This window comes from Mixophyes fleayi, chromosome 3, assembly GCF_038048845.1.
Source record: "Mixophyes fleayi isolate aMixFle1 chromosome 3, aMixFle1.hap1, whole genome shotgun sequence".
NCBI lineage: Eukaryota > Metazoa > Chordata > Amphibia > Anura > Limnodynastidae > Mixophyes > Mixophyes fleayi.
The window spans coordinates 56,111,913-56,132,897 of NC_134404.1; the positions used below are offsets into that span (position 1 = coordinate 56,111,913).

A 20,985-nucleotide genomic window follows, 5' to 3' on the forward strand; every position below is an offset into this window, starting at 1 on the left:
AACATCAGAAAATTTCAGTAGTACCTTAGGAGGTCCAAAGCTCCAATGTGGCTTCTGGATTTACTGGATTCTTTTGCAATTTCGGTCAGCAACTCCCCATTAAAGCCATTTCCACTATTGCCACAAGAACCTTTGTCTTCCTCTATCACTTGGCACCAGAGTCTCCCTTTCGGAAAACACACTCGCTTTGTAAAGGGAACTTTATCCCATTGTAATTGTTCAGTCCCACGCTCTTACAGCTATTTACTAACTGCACTTTTCTAGAAACTGTAATGATCTATGTAATGTGTGCTTCATGTATTGTTTACATAGTGTAGATGGCAATCTGCCAACCTTCAGTGTTTTTGAATAGGCACATGGCCATGCCCTCTGGTCATGCCTAGTGCTCCTGAAACCATTCATGCTTAAAGCAAATATTCACTTTTGTTTTACCAACTGTTCCATCACTCATGTTCTCATATGTTGAAGTATATTCAGATTTTCAACCCTATCTTTCTGTTTGTTGCTGTGATCTATCTTCCTCCTGGATGAGACCAATGACTTTCTTATCCTCTGACATCTTCCTCATCATCTTGACTCATTTCAACACCCCTATTAATTAGCCACATTCTCATGGTGCCTCCAAATTACTCTATATAACCTCCTATCCCAGTGGAGAGACTCCTCTGTTTATGGTGATCACCACTGCCTTGATCTTGTTTTCTCCAGACTTTGTTTAGTTTCTCATTTCTCTAACACTCCTGGCCCTCGCTCAAACCATCACCTGCAAGCTCTCCTCCACTCTAACTCTACCAAGCCTTCTCATACCCACAGAAATCTTGACTTTATTAATTTTCACCTCTCTGCGGCAACTTCTCTCCACAAATTCTACATTTTCCTGTCCTGATCTGGCAATACCACACCTTGATCAAACCCTAGTAATAGGCTCTACTCAAGTGACTTGACCTACACTTTCCTCTCACTGTCGACCATGATCTTAGCTACAGAACACTAAAGAAATGTCCTTTGCACAATTGAAAACCAAAATGACATGGGGGAAGATCTCATTCTTCTCAAAACTTCCTAAGGTATACTTCTCTCTACCACTCCTACTATCTAGCCCCAAAGACCTGCTTAATACATTGAAATCTCTTCTCAATCCTCCCACTCCACTCCCTGAGCAAGATTGGCAAGTTCCAACATGAAATGGTATCCTCATTCCCCAGCAACAACCTGCATAGTTTACCTCCGGCACCATCTGGCTCCTTCTCTTCATTTCATTCCACAAATAAAGAGAAAGTATTTACTCTATTCTCCTCCTTCGACTCTACTACACGTCCACGTGACCTTATGCCCTCACAAATCAGTCAATTGCTGTTTCCTGTGGTTATGTCAGCCGTAACTAACACTGTAATCTCTCTCTCTCGCCCTCTTTCCACTAGTATCTTTCCATCATTATTCAAACATGCACTTAATACTCATATTGGGATACAAACACTTTTCAGATTACCGTCCCATCTCTCAACTCCTTTGCCCCTCCCAAGAACCTTGAGAGACTCGCCTACTTTTGAATAGAGATGAGCGGGTCCGGAATTAGTAAATCAGAACCCCCCCCCGAACAGTGCCGATCCGAGCCCGGATCCGAGCACTGTTCGGGGGTTCCCGCCAATCACGCACCTCAGAACGAGGCAAAACCTCGTCATCACGCCGTCGGATCTCGCGAGATCCCACTCGCATCCCTTTACAAGGCAGCGCCGCTTTAAATTTAAGCGCTGAAGACACTGAACTCGCCGGAGTTGAAGAATCCGGAGGTTCATACATTTACCCCCCAGTCTGTTAGATATATGAATATATTCAATAGACACGCAAATGTGAGTGTTGCTCATTAACAAACATTGGTCTTTTTCCCCCATTGTTTACGTTATTCCACTATGTTGTTTTATGTTTTTTTGGGTTTTTTTGAAGCCCTGATCTATGTTATCTTCGGATTGATCTATATAGTATAAGTTCACTATTATTCCATAGATGTAAGCAAGATACAGATGAGGGAATCAGTCGGTGTATGAAAAGAACACTTGAGGAACTCTATTATAAGAATAAGGAGAGAACTGTTAGAAGATATTTATTTATTGTGGTTTTTTTGTTCCATTTTTATGAGCACATGTGTGCTTTGATATTTGGTTTTTGAGTAAAAGAATCTATTCAAGTTTGGAAGTAAATTGGTGAAAAAAAATATCTTCAAAGTGATTCTTAAAATCTGAAGCAGCTGTCATGAGAGTTAGGTTTTAGGCAACCCCAATCCTTTTCCACTTGGCCATTTCCATTTATGGTGCATGTCAAAACCCAAACCCAAAACAGTTTACAGTCTTTCTATTATCTTTACTCAACTGTGACTCTATAAACATTCCTAAACAATTTGTAAAAATTTTGACAGCACAGTGGCACAGTTGTTAGCATTGCTTCCTCACAGTGCTGGGGTCATATGGGTTTGAGATTACAACCCTGGCAATATCTATGTGGAGTTTGTATGTTCTCCTAATGAGTTGTGAGGGTTTTCTTTGGGTGCTCTGGTTTCCTCCCAATGTCCAAAAACATACTAATTGACTATTTGTGTGTTTGTTTTAAAGCAAATGTCAAACTTAAATTTACCTGAACTGTGATGAGTCTATCCCGAACCTGACTTGTGTGATGACACACTTTATTATGGATCTGACTGCTGAGTTCATTTACGTGGTGATAAAAGCTAGGTATTTCAGTGAATAGTTGGGAGTATCTTGTATGGAGAAAACTATTTGGTTAGCTTCTCGGCATGAAGTGTAGTGACATTGTTTGTCCATAAAGTATGTGTTCCATATTTAACTGGCCATGCCCCTGTGTGCATATTTGTACAGATTATTTGCATTACCTAGGAGACTGCAAGTAAGGCACTGATCCTGCGCCGTATAAGTCCAGTGGTACTGCTGTTTAAGTCCACTGATCCTGCCACGTGTTGGGCCACATGTTTGTGCCTCCCACTTGTGTTGCTTAGCTTAGTCATCCAGCTACCTCGGTGCAACCTTTTGGCCTAAAAACAATATTGTGAGGTGTGAGGTGTCCAGAATAGACTGGAAATGAGTGTAAATGAATGTTATTGAGGTTAATAATAGTGTAGGAGTGGGAAAAAAAAACAAAAAAATGGATTTTAGCACTTTTTATGCTTTTTTTTAAAAAAAATCAGAACCCAAAACCCAAAATCAGAACCAAAACCTTTCGTGGGGTGTTTTGGCAAAACAAATCAGAACCCAAAACCTCAAGCTAATCAGAACCCAAAACCCAAAACACGAAAAGTGGCCGGTGCACACCCCTACTTTTGAATCACATACTTTCTTCCCTCACATAACCTATTTGACCCTCTACAATTAGTTTTCTTCCCACCACTCCACAGAGACTACACTCGATAAGGTTTTCATTTACATTCCCTAGGTCTTCTTGACTGTCCTCTTCAGTGTTCCTTCCTGTCAGCTTCCTCTATGGGTTGGAGTACCACAAGATTGGTATGCTAGGCCCTCTCCTTTTCTTTACCTCTACCACTGCTCTTGGAAACCTAATAAGCTCATTTGGATTTTAGTATTATCACTATGTGGATGCTATCCACTTTTATTTATAATCTCTGGATCTGTAGCCCACTGTGTTAGCATGTGTTACTGAATGTCTTTCTGCCATTTCCTCTTGAATGTCACCACCTACAGCTCAATATTTCAAGAACAGTGCTAGTGATATTTCCACAAGTCAACAGAAGCTATCAAGCTGACATCTCTCTATCTGTTGAAAATGAACATGGCAAATATCAGTAGAGTACTTACACATTCTCACATAATGAGGACAACTAAATGTACCAAGTTCACGTTCAATTTTCTCATCACAACAAAGCAAAGTTCAATTGCAGATGACCCATAATGCATTCATGTGTTAAAAAATGGCTGTTCATAGAAGGTGTTATAAGATTTACTTCATTCATAATTATAATATATCACTGGTTCTTTTCTCCCCAGAATGAGCAAGGTTTCATTAGCGATCCCCAATGACACTACTCTGTTTTTAACTCAGTGAGAACCAATAAAAGAACATTTCTAATTAAAATAATTATATATATCGCTATAAATAAATATGTAAACAATAGCAATTTGCCTTTGCATAAAGTCTCTAATAAACATCGGTCAGGAAAACTTTTTGTTTTAATAATAAAAATATATAATCATAACTTACTTCTAAAAAGTGCTACAGGCACTTACCCAGGCAAATGCAAAAAAAGTGCAAGTAAGCGGATCAATTAGAACCTATGACAACATACTGTATACAAGCTTAAAAAGCATAGGATCCGCAACAACTTACATCACTTCTTAACATGTTATTTAAATAAATTGCATAATTCCTAAAATTACAGAGCAATAGGAGTTACCTTCATATAATTAAATCAATAGACCCTAAACTGCAAATGAAATATAAGAATTCTATACTTTAGATATAGTTTACTTCATTGTCTACTTTATTTCATATTAGAAGACATAAATATCATACATAAAAAGAAGAATGTTCAGTGAAATAACTAAAGGGCCCCATGCAGGACATGGTTGGACTCTTCTCTGCTTAGCTCCAACTGTACAACCCTAGGAACAATTATCATAACCACAGAAAGATTGGCAAACAAATGATTACCATTATTCTGTGTTATCGAGCTCAATAACTTTATTTTATAAATTTATAAATGACATACATGAAAAAGGTAAAACATTTGTAACTACAAAAAGGATCCACCATCCAGAAACTGTTCAAGGTCATCTCTGCATGAACAACTATATTACATGAAATCTTTAATTGTTATTAAAATCAATGCCTTCATTTAGGCCTGATAGAAAAATCCAAAGTGATTCTCTTCTACATAATCAAATAAATCGGGCAATTTGTTAATTCCCTCTGATAATACAAGAGTCTCTATCAAACGGTGTTTTGCTTAGTTATGTAACGGCTATTTTTTCAGAACCTTACATAGATGTTCCAAAAACCTAGTACATAGCATGTAATACATCCAATATACTGTAACCCACAAACACATTCAAAAAGGTTTATAACATATGTAGATTGATAGTTCATAAAACTGTTAATAGTGTATTTTTCGATTGAATTTTTTTTCGATTGAATATATATATTAGATATAAAGCAAGCTTTAAACTTAAATCATAGTTGTCTACTCTCGAAATTTGGGAGTTCTTACGAATGCCCGGGAGAGCAGGGCAGCATCCTGCATCCTGCCCTCTTTATTGGTGAAGTGGATGGGGCTTGATGTGACATCCTGCCCCCCCCCCTTGTGATAGGCCAATATTGGTAAAGTTTGACAGGGGCGGGTCACGACCCCATGACGGAGCCCTCTCCCAGGGATCATGCTGCCAAATTTGGCAAGTATGTCTTACATCAACCAAACAATGTCTTTGTTATCTGACTTAGTGTGACTAGTTCTAAAAAGAACTGGGAGCTAATTTGTCCTGCAAGGTGACAGGTTCTTTTTAAAAAAAACTATTGATGGTCTTTCCAGCAGAAATGGCTTCAAAAAATGACTTAATTTCATAAGTGAAAAAATTGTTTGTGATCTTGTAGGAATAAAAGTTATACTTGGACACGAATGCCATAGATTTATCATCTAAAGCTTTCCAAGACTTGCTTTTTTGGAACTGGAAGAGAATTCCTATCAATATGCTTCAATTCAGAGCATGCAGATTCCAAAGTTCTACAGAGCAACCTTTATCCTTGAAACATTTAAATATTCTTTTGCTTTTTTATGGAAACAATTCCTACAAATTCTTAAAAATTGTCCATGAGTTATGTTATCTAGCTGTGATTCCATATGGTTAAGCTGATCATTGAGAGATTTGTTGCCATCGAGAATTTTGTAAATGTTTCTGTAATAATAGATGTGTCATGGAGCAATAGTTCGATGCTTCTGGTGAAAAGTGCTTGTGAATTTTAAATTATTATGGTTAGTTTTATAGTGATTTACACACTTAGATAACAATATATCTGTGTTGAGTAATTCACCCATGCTCTTGAATCATTGGTTGCAGGAGGAAGCAAGCCAATCTGTGATTGTGTCACATTGCTCTTCCTCCTGCATCCAAATCCTCCTAACACACTAGACCACATGATAAAGTGCAGATGTTTTGTGTATGAACCAACAGGGCTGATTTTTGGACTTGCAATAGAGTGTATTGACCCTAGACCTCCAGCAAACAAGGGGTCACCTGGAGCAGTATTTTTCCTGATTCCACTTAATAATTTCATATGATTTTAGTTAACTATATATTTTCTTGTATTAGTCATTTTAGTTGTTTTAACAATATGGTTTTATTTTTAGTCCAAACTCTTTCTTCTTGGTTCCATTCTCGGCTATGCTATGCTTCCACTTTGCTTCTTTTATCAAGCAAACACGTGGGGTGACTCCTGGTCCAAACACGGGAGACCTGAGGAGTGTGGAGTAGGACCACATCTGGCCTATATCTAGGTCATTTATATACACCAGCTGTATAGAACATGTTTCACCTGTACCTTGAATCTAATAATAATAAAAATAGGAAAGGTTATATTGCATAGTATTTTATTAGTAACTGCAGATGAAGGAACCATGGTTTGCAATGATTTCCTATGGTGTTATGGATCTCTGTTAGTCACCTTTCTCATTTTCAAAAGTGCTTTACTGTCCCTTCCCATTACGGTTGACTTGTTACCCCATGTTTTCTTTGCCTCGCATTTATGTCTCTAAAAAGCATTTTCCATCAATACCTTCAAAACCTTTGGTAGATATTATGTTACAAGTAGAAAAACATAGTCCCCAATTAAAATGTCTCCTGCATTATCTTCTATGATTAAATACTCCATTAATGCATCACATGCAGTTTCCTTAATTTTATTTGTGGATAAACTATATGTTGTGACATTTAAATCATAGCAGCATTAATAAATGGGTAGAAGCCACCAAGCCCACAAAGAGGTTATAGAACAAGGAAAGTTTATTGTTAGTTGGTAGCTACCCTGCTCTAACAAAAATATAGCATGGGGACATTCTGTTTGCCTTCAGTAACTAATACTGTGGGCTTCTACAGTAGAGCACTGACATATATATAATAATACATCCCTTCTGTGATTAAAGACATTAGAAGTCATTGTGGGTTTCAGTGCCCACAAAAGCCACAATGCCGAAGCTTCTGAGGCTGACATGCAGCATATGGGAGAACTGGTAGTAGGGCTGGTATCTGCAATGTAGTGTCTGCCCACGGTATAATAATACGTGGCAACTCTCCAAGAATGTCTGGGAGGCACGTGGCCACCTGGGAAAGTCTGCCAGAGGCAGGAGAAGTGGGCATGATGATGACGTGATGATGGAAATGGGAGATGACCCAACTAACATCACCTCACGTTGGTCATTGGGCTTAAATGCGTCATCTTGCAGAGGTGGATGGGCCATAATGTGAATCTCATCACCTCAACTCACTCACCCTGACTTTGTAGACCTGCCATTCACATCACCCGAAGGGCAGGCCTCAGAGTCGGCAAGCATGGGCAAAATTGATAGACGTGTACAGTAATGAAGTAGACAAACTGTAGACATTTGTTCCAACACCACCTCCCAGTGCACAGTGCTTAGCATTGTTATCTTGCCATACTGGGCTCTGGGTTTCATTACAAACAAGAGCACTATGTCCTGGTGTTTGTGCTGGTATTCTCCAGATGTACTCCCCGGTCTCCTCCCACATTCCGCAGACGTACTGGTAGGTTAATTGACTGACTATAAACGGCCTGAGACTATGTTTGTGTATCTTTGGTAGAGAATTAAATTATAAACTCTAGAGCAGGTTGAATGTGTAAATGAATAATATTATCTAATTGTAAAGTGCTGCATAATATGTTGGTGCAATGTAAATAAAGGATAATAATAAAACTGTATTATATTGTTTATATAATTGTATACAACATATAGAAGCAAAGAGCATTACGTGGATCAGCAGTGACCACCACACCACCAGTCTTCTCAGATATCCTATAGAGCAGATCTTGGCAAGCCCAGCAGGGGTGTGACCTATTAGGGGAATGGGCAGCTCAAGAATGTGGTTTGCAGAGATCGTGGGCTGGGCTTATTTTGTCCCAATTTCATCTTCCAAATATGGCTAAATAGCCGGACCATGCTATACATAACAAAATGTTTGTCCGTCTTTATTCAGTAGACATTCGGAAAAAAAACATATGAACCTATTGTGTTACATTTGGAAACATTTTTCCCTGATAGTTATTCCAGATTTTACATTTTGTACATTGGGTATGGTCCATCTATTTGTTCCATAAGGTGTCCATATTTTTTTAACAGAATATTGCAGCACTCGTGTAACATGGAACTCTGTTGGGATGCTAAATGCAGCAAAGCTATGCAGGGTATGCGCCCCAACTTATCCTGATAATCTATGCACATTGGAAGATGAAAATAACACATCACGTACCTCCCAACTTTGCCGCTTCTTGAATCGGGACAGCTGGTGAAAGGGGGCAAGGCCACGTGCATGGTGGTTGTGTGGCCACACTGCTGGGGGCATTCCTAGACCTTCTTTAGTCCTAGGATACACCCTTATACCCAGGGGCAGGCTGGGCTGGAGGGCAGGGGGGCATCTGCCCCCCCGGGCCGGTCCCATACTGTGTTAACTTGGGCTGGGTCACTGAGCCACCTGCATTATTTCCCTTTAAAATAATCTGCTGAGTCAGTCTTGCCCCCTGGGCCAAAATTTGCCAGCCCTCCCCTGCTTATACCCCTCGCCTACCCTCCAAACACCCATTAATTTCTGTGTGCATCAGTGGCTGGTGTACACAGCACCAGTTCAATGCTGATTTGTTATGCATCATTTCACAATTCATGTATGAAAAATAGTCTATCTGTGGATGAATTACCGTCCAATGGCTGACATGAAGAGACTGTTCTCCCTAACATTAACTAAGGCTAAGGGGTATATTTTGTAAGCTTGCGAGCAGGGTTCTCTTACCTCTCTGTCTGTATGTATTACCCAGTATTGTTTTATTAATGTTTGTTCCCAATTGTAAAGCGCTACGGAATTTGCTGGCGCTATATAAATAAATGTTGACGATGATGATATATTTACTAAACTGCGGGTTTGAAAAAGTGGAGATTTTGTCTATAGCAACCAATCAGATTCTAGCTGTCATTTTGTAGAATGTACTAAATAAATGATAACTAGAATCTGATTGGTTGCTATAGGTAATATCTCCACTTTTTCAAACCAGCAGTTTAGTAAATATACCCCTACATGTCTAACACCCAGAAATCTGATGTCAAACTGCTATAGAGAAGGAACTCCATATAAACCGTAAATCATTGTTTAATGAAGGAATTAAAACTACAATTCTTATTTGTTTGTTTTTTCAGAGTTAGTACGTTTGACTGTCTCCTGCTTGTCTGCCTTTAATTATCTACCTTTAATAAATTCCTTCCACCGGAAAGCTCAGTCATATTGGAGCAACTTGTCCATTAGCTATAGTCTTATTATAACTCGGTAAAATAAACATGGTTATGTTGTTTAGACACAGTACCGCTTCTGTTTATACCACCAGGTCTATCTCTTTCATCATTCCGATTTGCCGGCAGCAGTTATGAGAGGGTGCAGTATACACATTGTGAAAGGATTGTATTGAAATGGATCACAACAGTACAGGCCAAGCTTAACAGTTTGAAAGCCTGGATTTCCCTGTCTTATATACTTTGGCAGAACCTCCTCTCCACCGCTGTGATTTGTCAATCAAGAGCTCACGTCTTCACATGTACTTTGTTTCAACACTATTGAGAACAATTGTTCTTAGTATATTTAATGCATGTTGTCTTTTTTTTCCATGCAGAAATAGTTCCCAGGGACCTTCGGATGAAAGAGAAGTTTTTAAAACATTTAACAGGTATGATAATTGGTTCTAAATGAGTGTACTGTTTAAAGGAATCACTAGGAACATTGTATTTGCTTCCAAATCAATAATTTATAAATTAAAAGCTGTTATCTTTTGTGAAGCCAAATCCAGCTTTTATTGATTTATTTTTTTAACTTGGGTTCTCTTACATACATTGTTTTTTTGTTGTTTCCTGCTGTTCATAACTTTGCCTGTTGGGCCTGATTCATTAAGGAAAGTAAAGCAAAAAAATGAGTAACTTTGAACCTTGGCAAAAACATGTTGCATTGGAGGGGGATGTAAATTTAAAAGGTGAGAACAGATTTATATTTGGGGTAGGGCATGTCCTAGATCAACTTTTAAAGTGAGTGTAAAAATAAAGCTATCAAGTATTTGCGTCCTACATGAAAAAACAGCTAGTATTTTCCTTTTGTGCAAAATAATAAACTCATTTGCACCCCTTGCATTGTAACATGGTTTTGTGCAGGAGAAAACTTACTCATTTCTTTGCCTAACTTTCCTTAATGAATCAGGCCCATTGAGTCCATGTGTGTGCATGTTTGTGGGTCAGTTGGTAAAATCTACACAACTGACCACATACACACACACACACTAACACGCATATGCTAGCATACACACACACTAACACGCACACGCTAACACACACTGTCACACACACTTTGATCATCCTTTCTTCAAAAAAAAGACCAAACATTTTTGTACTATTTGCTTTTTAAGGAATCCCCATTGCAAAATACATTTTCAAAGTAATTACTGTACCGTTTACTGTCATTTACTGTTCTCTCTTGTTCTTGCACTTCAGGGCGACTTTCCTTTTCAAGTCCGAACTGCAATAAACACTTCCGAAGACTCTACAACAGTACAAGAGATTGCACCATTCCGGCACGTAAGTAGAGGCTGTCAATCACTGTATGTAAGGGATAAGAAACTTGCCATGCAGAGTTTAATCTCCATAATATCTATAGATACTGTCAAGTTTGACGTTGTAAATCAATATTAGCATTAGGAGATGTGCCCAACACATTAACTTATCTAATAGTTTCTCCCTCTGGACACAATTAAAAAGCATCCTGTTAACTTTAAAACGATAACATTCATTAGAATACTCACATGGGTTTGTATTTAAGTGGAACTCAATATCTGTAAGTAAGCAATGTCTAATGATAGAATGTACACATTTAAATATCAGCTATGCAGCAGAAAATTGTATCCTAGTCTATTAATAAATCACAGATGAAAACAGGATTGCCTGGATCAATTTACATTCTCCTGAATAGGGGGGATTTTTGCTTAATTAAAACACAAGTTTCCTTCAAACACAACTATGTTTATTTTACCAAGGGGCCGGATAACTTAAAAGTGTTATTTAGCTTTTAAACATTATTGAGGTGTCAGGAAGGTTTTCATTAATACTAAGTTTAAAGTTTGCAAGAATTTGACTAACAGGGAGCGAATACATCTATCTGATTAAACAGCATGCAAATCACATAGCGTTTTACATAAATACAATCATACAGTCCTATAGATGTTGAGAGACATGTTTCTAAGCATGTTTTCTCTCTGTGGTTTCTTTAATCGTGCAGAAGAGAAAATCTCTGAGCTAGGTTTTGGAGTGTGGGAACTGATGTTGGCTTTGAGAACAAAAGACATTTACTTATTTGTTTTTTTACCTTTATATCTAATAATATGCATAATTCCTTAAAATAAGTATATATATACTTGGTAGAAACGATACTTTTGCACATGTAGTTCTGATGGTAAACAAAATGGGTCTGATGCTGAGTTGAAAAAGAAAACGGACAAAACAAACACATGTAAAAATAACATTTTTACACCCATATGTTGAGACGCATATGGGTGTAAAAAAGTGGATGGATCTCAGCATATGGATGCTGAGATGCATCAGGATCTGCACCTCTAGTACTTACACCAGAGTTATGTCAGCCGTATATCAGATACACCCAACCAGGTCATAAGCACAAGAAAAGTTTTTTTACTTATTCGCTATTTTATTTAACAAAACACAAAAAAGTTCTATAATAGAGGTAGTATAAACTTCTTATTCATGTATGAGGAGCAAAAAATTAATTCTAAAATACGAACACAAAACCATATAATGTGGGCACGAGTAATGAAGAAAGCACTAACAGCTTCAGGGGGCAATCCTCAATCAGTCAGTTAGAAGCAGCTAGTGCTGGTGACCATCATCATCATCATCATCATCATCGATGTGTATTTGCACCAGTCCTCGGGCACCCATGATATTGCTAGTGACAGGCGTACATATGCATCTCCCCTTCTCTCAACCATCCTGTCTCTCCAAGTATAAGAAGGCACAAGAGTCAGATTATTATTATGATGATTTATTTGTATATTTATAAGGCGCCAGAGATTCCTTAGTGCCGGATACAGCAGCAAGTGACAGATAGATGAGGTAATACATGTAAGTAGCACAGACGAGTGTGAGAAATGCTATAGGGACTCACACTGAGTGCAGCAAAAGACGTATGAGGACGTCAGACAGTAGGACAATAGGTGAAGAAGACCTTGCCCATGAAAGCTTACATTCTAGAGGGAGGGGTGGTGAGAGATAGTAGGACCACCTGGGAGAAAATGGAGATGGCAGACTAGGAAGAGGAGGTGATGGATAGAATGGTCAGGAGGTGGTAGGATGGGCAGGCTTGAAAAGGTGAGTTTTGAGTGAGCGTTTGAAGGACTGAAAGTTGAGGAGGGTTGAGTGAGATGGGGTAGGGAGTTCCAAAGATTAGGGGCAGCACAGCAGAAGTCTTGGAGGTGAGCATAGGAGGAGGTAATGAGAGATGAATTGAGGTGGAGGTCAAAGGCAGAGTGGAGTGGCCGGGTAGGTATGTACCTCAAGACAAGGTCAGAGATGTAAGGGGGAGAAGCATTGCTAAGGCCTTTGTAAGTGAGGGTAAAGAGGTGGAACTGAATTCTGAAACAGATAGGGAGCCAATGAAGGGATTTACGCAGAGGAAAAGTGGAACAGGTGCGGTGGGAGAGGAAGTTGACCCTAACTGCAACATTCTGTATGGTTTGAAGGTCAGAAATGTGAGAGTGAGGAAGGCCAGTGAGAAGGAGGTTGCAATAGTCTAGACGAGAAATGATGAGTGAATGGACCAGGATTTTGATTGCTTATGGAGGAGGAAGTGGCAGGATTTGGTGAGGGACTGGATATGAGGGGTAAAGCTGAGGGCTGAGTTAAGGGTGACTCCAAGTCAGTGGGCTTCTGTGACAGGGGAAAAAGTGATTTTGTCAATCAAGAGGGAGATATTGGGATGGATAGCAACATTGGCAGGAGGAAAGATGATGATCTCGGATTTAGAAATCTTGAGTTTCAGGAAGCGCTGTGACATCCAGGTGCTGACAGCAGAGAGACAGATATATAACTGGGTTATAAAGGCAGCAGAGAGGTCACAGGAGGAATGATATATTTGCATGTCATAAGCATAGAGGTGATTTTGGAGGCTAAATGATTGAATGAGTTTACTGAGTGAGGTGGTGTAGAGAGAGAAGAGCAGAGGGCCAAGGACAGAGCCTTGTGGGACTCCATTAGAAAGGGGAATAGGGAGGAGGAAGAGTCGTAAGCAGACACGCTAAAAGAGCGACCAGTGAGGTAGGAAGCAAGCCAGGAGAGAGCTGTTGCACAAAGACCTAGGGAGTGAAGGGTGGTAAGGAGACGAAAATGATCGACTGTATCAGAAGCAGCAGAGGGGTCGAGGAGTACGAGAAGGGAGAAATGACCTTTGGACTTAGCTGAGAGTAAGTCCTTTGTTACTTTAGTGGGGGCAGTTTCAGTTAAGTGAAGGGGATGGAAGCCAGGCTGGAGATGGTCAAAAAGAGAGTAGGAAGAGAGAAAGTGGGTCAGACGATTGAAGTCAAGTTGTTTGAGAATTTTAGAAGCAAAAGGAAGCAGAGATATGGGGCGATAGTTGGAGAGAGAGGATGGGTCAATGGAAGGTTTCTTGAGAATAGGAGAGATGAGAGCATGCTTGAAGGCCAAGGGGAAGATACCATTGGAGAGGATAAAGAGGTGAGCAAGGTAACAACAGGCATTGGAAGAGAGGCAGCGGAGGAACTTGGAGAGGACAGGATCGAGAGGACAGGTTGTAGAAGAAGTGGAGGAGAGAAGAGAGAGGATCTCAGGCATAGTTACAGGAGGGTAGGAGCCATGGGTGGCAGAGTGAGTGATAGAGAGGACAGGTGGGGGGAGGCAAGTTTGACAAGAACAGATATCATTGTGGATAGAGTCAATTTTGTCTTTGTAGTAGGTGACAAAGTCATGACAAAGGGAGAGGTTGTGGGGAAGGACACAGAAGAGAATTAATGGTAGCAAAGAGGCGTCGGGGATCATTGAACAGGGAGGAGATGAGGGATGTGAAATAGGTTTGTTTAGCAAGAGAGATGGCAGAATAGTAGGAAGAAAGGATGAATTTAAAGTGGATGAATTCAGCAATGGAGCAGAGTTTCCTCCATTGGCATTCAAAGGAGCGGGAGCACTTTGGAGGAGACGAGTAAGAGTGTAGTGTCAAGGTTGGGGTTTAACTTGGCGGGTACGTAGGGGGGTTGCTGGGGCAGCAGTATCAAGGGCAACAGAGAGTGTGGTGTTGTAAAGAGAGACAGCAGCATTGGGACATGATAGGGAAGAAATGGGAGCGAGTAAGGATTCAAGGGAGGATGCAAAGATGATGTGGTCAATGCTGTTGGTGGGACGCAGCGTGGGAGCAACTTAGGGTGGGAGATGGGGGGTAGGGGGTAAAGAGAGGGTAAAGGAACGGAGATTGTGGTCAGAGAGAGGGAAGACAGAATTGGAGAAGTTAGAGATGTCACAGAGATGGGAGAACACTAGGTCCAGGTAGTGACCATCGCGGTGGGGGATGGAAGTTGTCCATTGGAAGAGGCCATAGGATGAAGTGAGAGTTAGGAGTTTAGAGGCAGCGGTAGTAATAGGAGAGTCGGTAGGGATGTTAAAATCCCTAATGATAATAGTGGGAAGATCAGAAGTTAGGAAATGGGAAAACCAAAAATGCAAAGTTATTAAGAATTTGGGAGGAGGGGCCAGGTGAACGATAGATGACAGCAACACGAAGGTGGAGAGTGGAGAAGAGGTGGATGGAGTGAACTCAGATGGAACCAAATATGACGTAGGCGTGTGCTTCTTTTGTGAGCATGCAGAGTACAATTTTACGCTAAACAAACAGACGTATGCCCAAGTCAGCATCAGCACCATTGGTGGCTTTTAATAACCTATATTATATAGATATTACCTTCACTTCATCTACTGCTGAGCCAAATTTACTGCCTAAAAGTCATTGTCATAGCTCACTTTCGGGTATTTTTCTTCAGGGGCGAGAGTACCTATTTTATATCCTTTTTTTTCTCAGTGTTGTCTGCATGTAAGTGACTTTCAAGTCAGTTGGGCTAGAATCAAATTTCAGTCAGTCTATGCTCAATTTTTACAGTGCTAGCCTAACCTGTAGAGATTGCTCACTAACCTACACCAGCCAGTAGCCTACCAGTGCATTAGAACATTCACATTGCTACACTAACTGATAGCCAATCAGAGCAGAGCCACCTTCACATAAGTAGGGCAATCAGAGTAATAAAAACACTCATAGGCCAACCTGCAGCCAATAAGACCACTAAAACATTAGAGTACACAAAGCAGGTCCCTACTGTAGTGAAAACAGCAACAAAATACACTGCTATATGTACATTCAACTTGTTTACATGGGCAACTGTGACACCCCTATGATTCCTTTTGGATGACAAATACAGAACAACAATAATAAGCTTCTATTCTCATTATTTATGTTATTTTAAATGTGATGGAACTCTGTATCTTAGGAAAGGCAGCGTTCTGAGTTCTAGTGGCAATAAATTGTGAGACATTGAATGTGTGAAAATGTGCTTCCTCTTGAACTGATATGATTCTTGATGTAAGCTTCTACGCCTTTTGAAAGAACGAGATAATTATTTTAGTGAAATATGTATTTTATTTTAACACTGTTTCTCATTCACCTAATCTGTCAGCCTGGCAAACAAATTAATGGATGTCTCTTTGACGGTAGTAGTACCTAATTAATATCAGAATGTGGTTAACCTGATCTTGGCTCAGGTATTCATCTATATGCATATCACCTCCAACGCTAGGTGTAAAAATTGTTTTTGGCTTAGAACCCATGAATTATCTTCACATCTCGCCAACAGCGGGTTGAGACAGAAGGTACAAAGAGCCCTGTTCACTGGTTAACGTCTTGTTATGTGCGTATGTGAACTGGTCTGTGAGCCAATAGACATGTCCTGGCTGCTTTCTGACTCTTGCCCTAGTTTAATTCCTCTTTTTTTCTTCTACTCTTATAATTATTGCTACATTCTTTTTGGGAGTACGGAGTTTAATGAATAACGTTCATTCATATTATTATTACAATAAGTTAATGGAGGACTTTATATACACAACAGAAATAACAGTGTTGTGAGACCTGGTAATCCTCTCATTTACACCTGTCAATTTAGCCTTTGTGTTTTTATATTAATTATTGAAATTGGCAGATCTGAAAATGTCATCATACTTGGCATAACTTAAAAAAAATTACCTTTAAATCCTTTTTTTTGTATCACTTGAATTGTATTTTTTAAGCAGTTTTGCAAAAAAAAAAAGTGAATTCTAAATATATATTTACACAGAGGCAGGGCTGTAACTAGGGCTGTGCTATAGGGGCGTCTGCCCAGGGCGCAACGCTAAAGGGCGGCGCAGATTAGGAATGTTTTAGGTTCATTTGGTTAAAATTGAGGGCTAGGGGGGCGGCATTTGTCTTTCTTGCCCCAGGCACTAGAATTCTAAGTTATGGCTCTGCCCAGAGGTCATAGATGGCATTTGTGACACGTGCATGCTGTACAAATATATTGCCCAATAAAATGAATAATACCAAAATAATAAAAAAAATGTAATGTAAATCCGCAAAGTACACTTTTGTTCTAAATACCAAAAAAGCCTATAGCTATAATATTACCAAAAATGTTTTGACAGACTGTACGTATAGGTATAGATGTAACAGATTGACATCATATTCTGGCCAAGCTTTATTGCCATTCACAATAATCAATGCTCTCTATTTGTCACGACAGATTACAAAAGATGTGCCAGACTTCTGACAAGATTGGCAGTCAGTCCTATGTGTATGGATGGATAATACGATATGGTAAGTCTCCCCTTCAAACTTTAACTTATCATAGATACTATACAAGGACAAGAAAACAAATGTTCCTTGTCTATTGGTATTTTGTGATTTTTGAAATAATTTGGACAATATTTTGTTTAATATTTAAACTTAACACATTGTGGATGAAAAATTAAACAATGAAGAGTCTTGTAACATATCATTAATATTAATTTGTATTGCATGTAATAACTGGCAAGGTTGCTGTACTCTCTCTGTATCAGAAACATTTGCCATTAGAGTAACAGGAATTTAATGAATTGACAACTATGACCCCATCTCTGTTTACTTAAAGGAGATGTCCGCTCTTTTTTCATTTATGTCCTCCAATTGATAATAATATTATTTGCAAACATTGCTATTCATGTTTTATGCTCCATTGCCTTTAAAAACAAGATTTAAAGATGTGCTTCTCTGCAGCTCTAGTGATTAACTGATTTTATACAGTGCAGCAACATTGTTGCAACAATGTAAGAACGTTCTATTGTTGTGAATGGGGAAGGGAGGAGTGAGTGATCTGAAACTTAGGGCAGTGTCAGATGGGTGCTTTAAATCTCCGCTATTTTCTTACCAGAAAACAATGTAAGAACAGAATTCCCCATTCACTGATAGGATGCGCTGATTGAGCGTGTCATCTTTGGATTCCTGTCTTGGAAAGATCACTGAGTCTGATATTGCCTGTAATCGGTATATGTCAGCCAAAATCTCCAGCTTATACATAAAGGGTCTGATTCATTAAGGCACGCATACTGAGCGCAACGTGCGTTTGTTTTAAAACGTACGGAAATCGGACACAAGACACTGCATGGTAAAAGCCTATGTGGATTGTAAATTCACAGAAGAACGAAAGAATTAAGGCATTAATGATAAAGCAATTTTAAAGCATAGTAAAGTAAACTTTTTTTAATCTATTTTTTTTCACATGAAATACATTTATTAGGGTGCTGTTAATGTCTACTGAACATAAAATACATTTTTACAGTTGCTCCTGATTGCAAACACATGTTAAAGCATGCATACAAGACTGTCATCACTACTGATCAGGACTTAGACTAGCCCTATAACCGGAGCAAGAGATACGGCAGAAAAACAAGTAACATTGCGATGCCCAGAGCTGGATTCTCTTGAGTTTGGCACAGCCCTTACAGTACATTGACTATGGCAAAACTCACCCTACCCTGCCCCGTTCATTCCCCAAAATCTTAGGCTGTAGTAAGTGTCCTTTGCATTTGAAGACGGAGCGTACAGGCTGTGTTTACTGGTGTATGTCCTGGTTCTGGACATCCACAGAGGGATTTTGAGTACGATCCACTCAAAATCAGCAGATATCTGCCTTGATAAGTCAGGCCCAAAGTGGTTGAAAATAGAAATAATAAATGTTTAATGTTCTCTCAGAAGGCATCAGTAAAGTATTATTATTAGAGGTTATAAACTTAATAAAATGTGTGGTGTTTCCTATTACATCTTAGTAAGGCTATGCTACTGACTCACGCAAGGCATTTTAATGATGTCCTAATGTTATTTGAAACAATAGTCATATTGTTGTAGCAGATATAAAACGGTACGCAAAACAATTAGGTTATGGATCAAGAGTAATTGTATTATGAATCATGAAGCAAACAGGATGTAATGTTGCGGACAATAACATTGTCAGTCAAACAAATTCTACCTTTCTCAGTCATCAAACATTGTTGGACAACTTATGTTGTCTATATGATATATTAAAGTATGATGTTACAGTTTTGTTTTATTTTTTTCCTATTTTATAAAGCAACACCTTTATACAAAGTGTGCAGTTATTGTTGTTGTTAATTTGTATAAATTATCTAAAATTCTCACAAATTCCAGTGATTTTTTTTTTACCAGCTCTGACAATTAACACATTGAAAACTCAAAATATGTATTTCTAGGAACCAGTAGGCTCCCAGTAGAGACTATTTTCAGCCTTAAAGTATTTTCACTTTTACTCTGGTTTTGTAAGTCCGAGAAATGGGTCAGTGACACTGAATGAGAGCTCCAAGAGGCCAAAATATGATGTTGGGAGATGGAGCCATGGATGCTTCCAGTCTGACTTCATGGCAAATATAACATGAAAATTGGTTGAAATTTTCAGCAACTTAAATGACACATCATAAAATATTTTGGTTACTGTTGTTCCTTTATGGCAGTGAGGGGCAAAAAGAAAGAGGTGAAGGGGCTGCAGAGAGGAAGGAAGGATTGCACAGTGCACTCTCTCATCCTCCCGGTATGACTCGTGACCTCCCTGCACTGTGTAGAGGAGGTAACGTGACGCAGAAGTTGGCTGCCCCTGTTCTGTTAATGCAGCATATGGTATAACAGCACAGTAAGGCTTATGTAATGCAGCATATGGTATAACAGCACAGTAAGGCTTATATAATGCAGCATATGGTATAACAGCACAGTATGACTTATGTAATGCAGCATATGGTATAACAGCACAGTATGACTTATGTAATGCAGCATATGGTATAACAGCACAGTAAGGCTTATATAATGCAGCATGTGGTATAACAGCACAGTATGACTTATGTAATGCAGCATATGATATGACAGCACTGTATGGTTTAAGTGATGCAGCATATGATATAACAGCACAGTATGGCTTATGTAATGCAGTCTATGATATGACAGCACAGTAAGGCATATATATAATGCAGCACAGGGTATGACAGCACAGTATGGATTATATAATGCAGCCTATGATATGACAGCACAGTAAGGCATATATAATGCAGCCTATGATATGACAGCACAGTATGGATTATATATTGCAGCCTATGATATGATAGCACAGTATGGATTATATAATGCAGCCTATGATATGACAGCACAGTATGGATTATATAATGCAGGCTATTATATGACAGTACAGTATGGCTTCTATAATGCAGCACAGGGTATGACAGCACAATAAGGCTTATATAATGCAGCCTATGATATGACAGCACAGTATGGATTATATAATGCAGCCTATGATATGACAGCACAGTATGCTTAATGAAAAGTGCAGCTACTTTTATTTTTTTCTATGTAGAACAACTAAACTTAGCTTGTTCCATCTAGAGAACATTGCCCTGTTCCAATTAATACTTGAAAGTCACATATTGTTTTAATTTGTAGAATTGCTTGAAATTTTATTATTTGTATATCATTATTTTACCTGCAGATCTCTCTTTTTAGTATATCATAAACAGGACATGTCTGGACAACCAAGGGTAGACAGATTTGGCAGCAGCTACATATCCCGGTAGTTATATATTGGGACTTACTTATAAAGGACAGGAGAGTGCATACAAGAGTGATTTTACTAAATCTACCTAATGATGTCCTCTGAAGATAGATGGCTGGCACAAAGTACACCTACGCTCTTACCATTGTGTGGCCAGTACAGCTGCACATAGCATTATCTGATTCCCTGACTGATGGTAAATCTATACATGCTCCATAATGCTGAGATGTGAGCATGTCATTAACTGAGTGGGTGTCAATGGCTCATTCCCAGGAGACCACAGAGGATCCACCTGTAGTGCAATTAGAGATTTATCAATGGACTCCAAGAAGAGTTATGGATTGAGGATAGGATTCCCCTTTCTGGACTTCAGAATATCTAAAGATAAAAAGAACTCACTGCAAATCTTTAACTTTCTGATCTGATGTTCTTAATTACAGTTAAGATATCCTACCTACTTAACAACACATTGTTTGTTAGTATTGCTTATTTTGATGGTGAGGATGGCATGGAGAATCTTGACATAGTCAGGGT

The 20,985-nt window shown here is 39.1% G+C and overlaps 1 protein-coding gene and 1 non-coding gene across 4 annotated transcripts in view; both read left to right on the forward strand.

Annotated features, from left to right (window-relative positions):
• ALKAL2 (ALK and LTK ligand 2) overlaps window positions 1-20,985 on the forward strand; it is a 53,873-nt gene that overhangs the window by 17,424 nt on the left and 15,464 nt on the right. For 2 of the 3 annotated variants that reach the window (XM_075200506.1, XM_075200507.1), the window contains 3 exons: window positions 9,901-9,954; window positions 10,766-10,849; window positions 17,110-17,183. In XM_075200506.1, coding sequence (XP_075056607.1) covers window positions 9,901-9,954; window positions 10,766-10,849; window positions 17,110-17,174 — 203 coding nt within the window. In that variant the 3' untranslated portion in view covers window positions 17,175-17,183. Of the gene's footprint in view, window positions 1-9,900; window positions 9,955-10,765; window positions 10,850-17,109; window positions 17,188-20,985 lie in introns of those variants that run through there. The other variant, XM_075200508.1, reaches the window with a different exon arrangement.
• On the forward strand, window positions 2,631-2,702 carry LOC142147660 (small nucleolar RNA SNORD50). Its single transcript, XR_012690772.1, has one exon. It is a non-coding gene; the product is annotated as a small nucleolar RNA SNORD50 (small nucleolar RNA).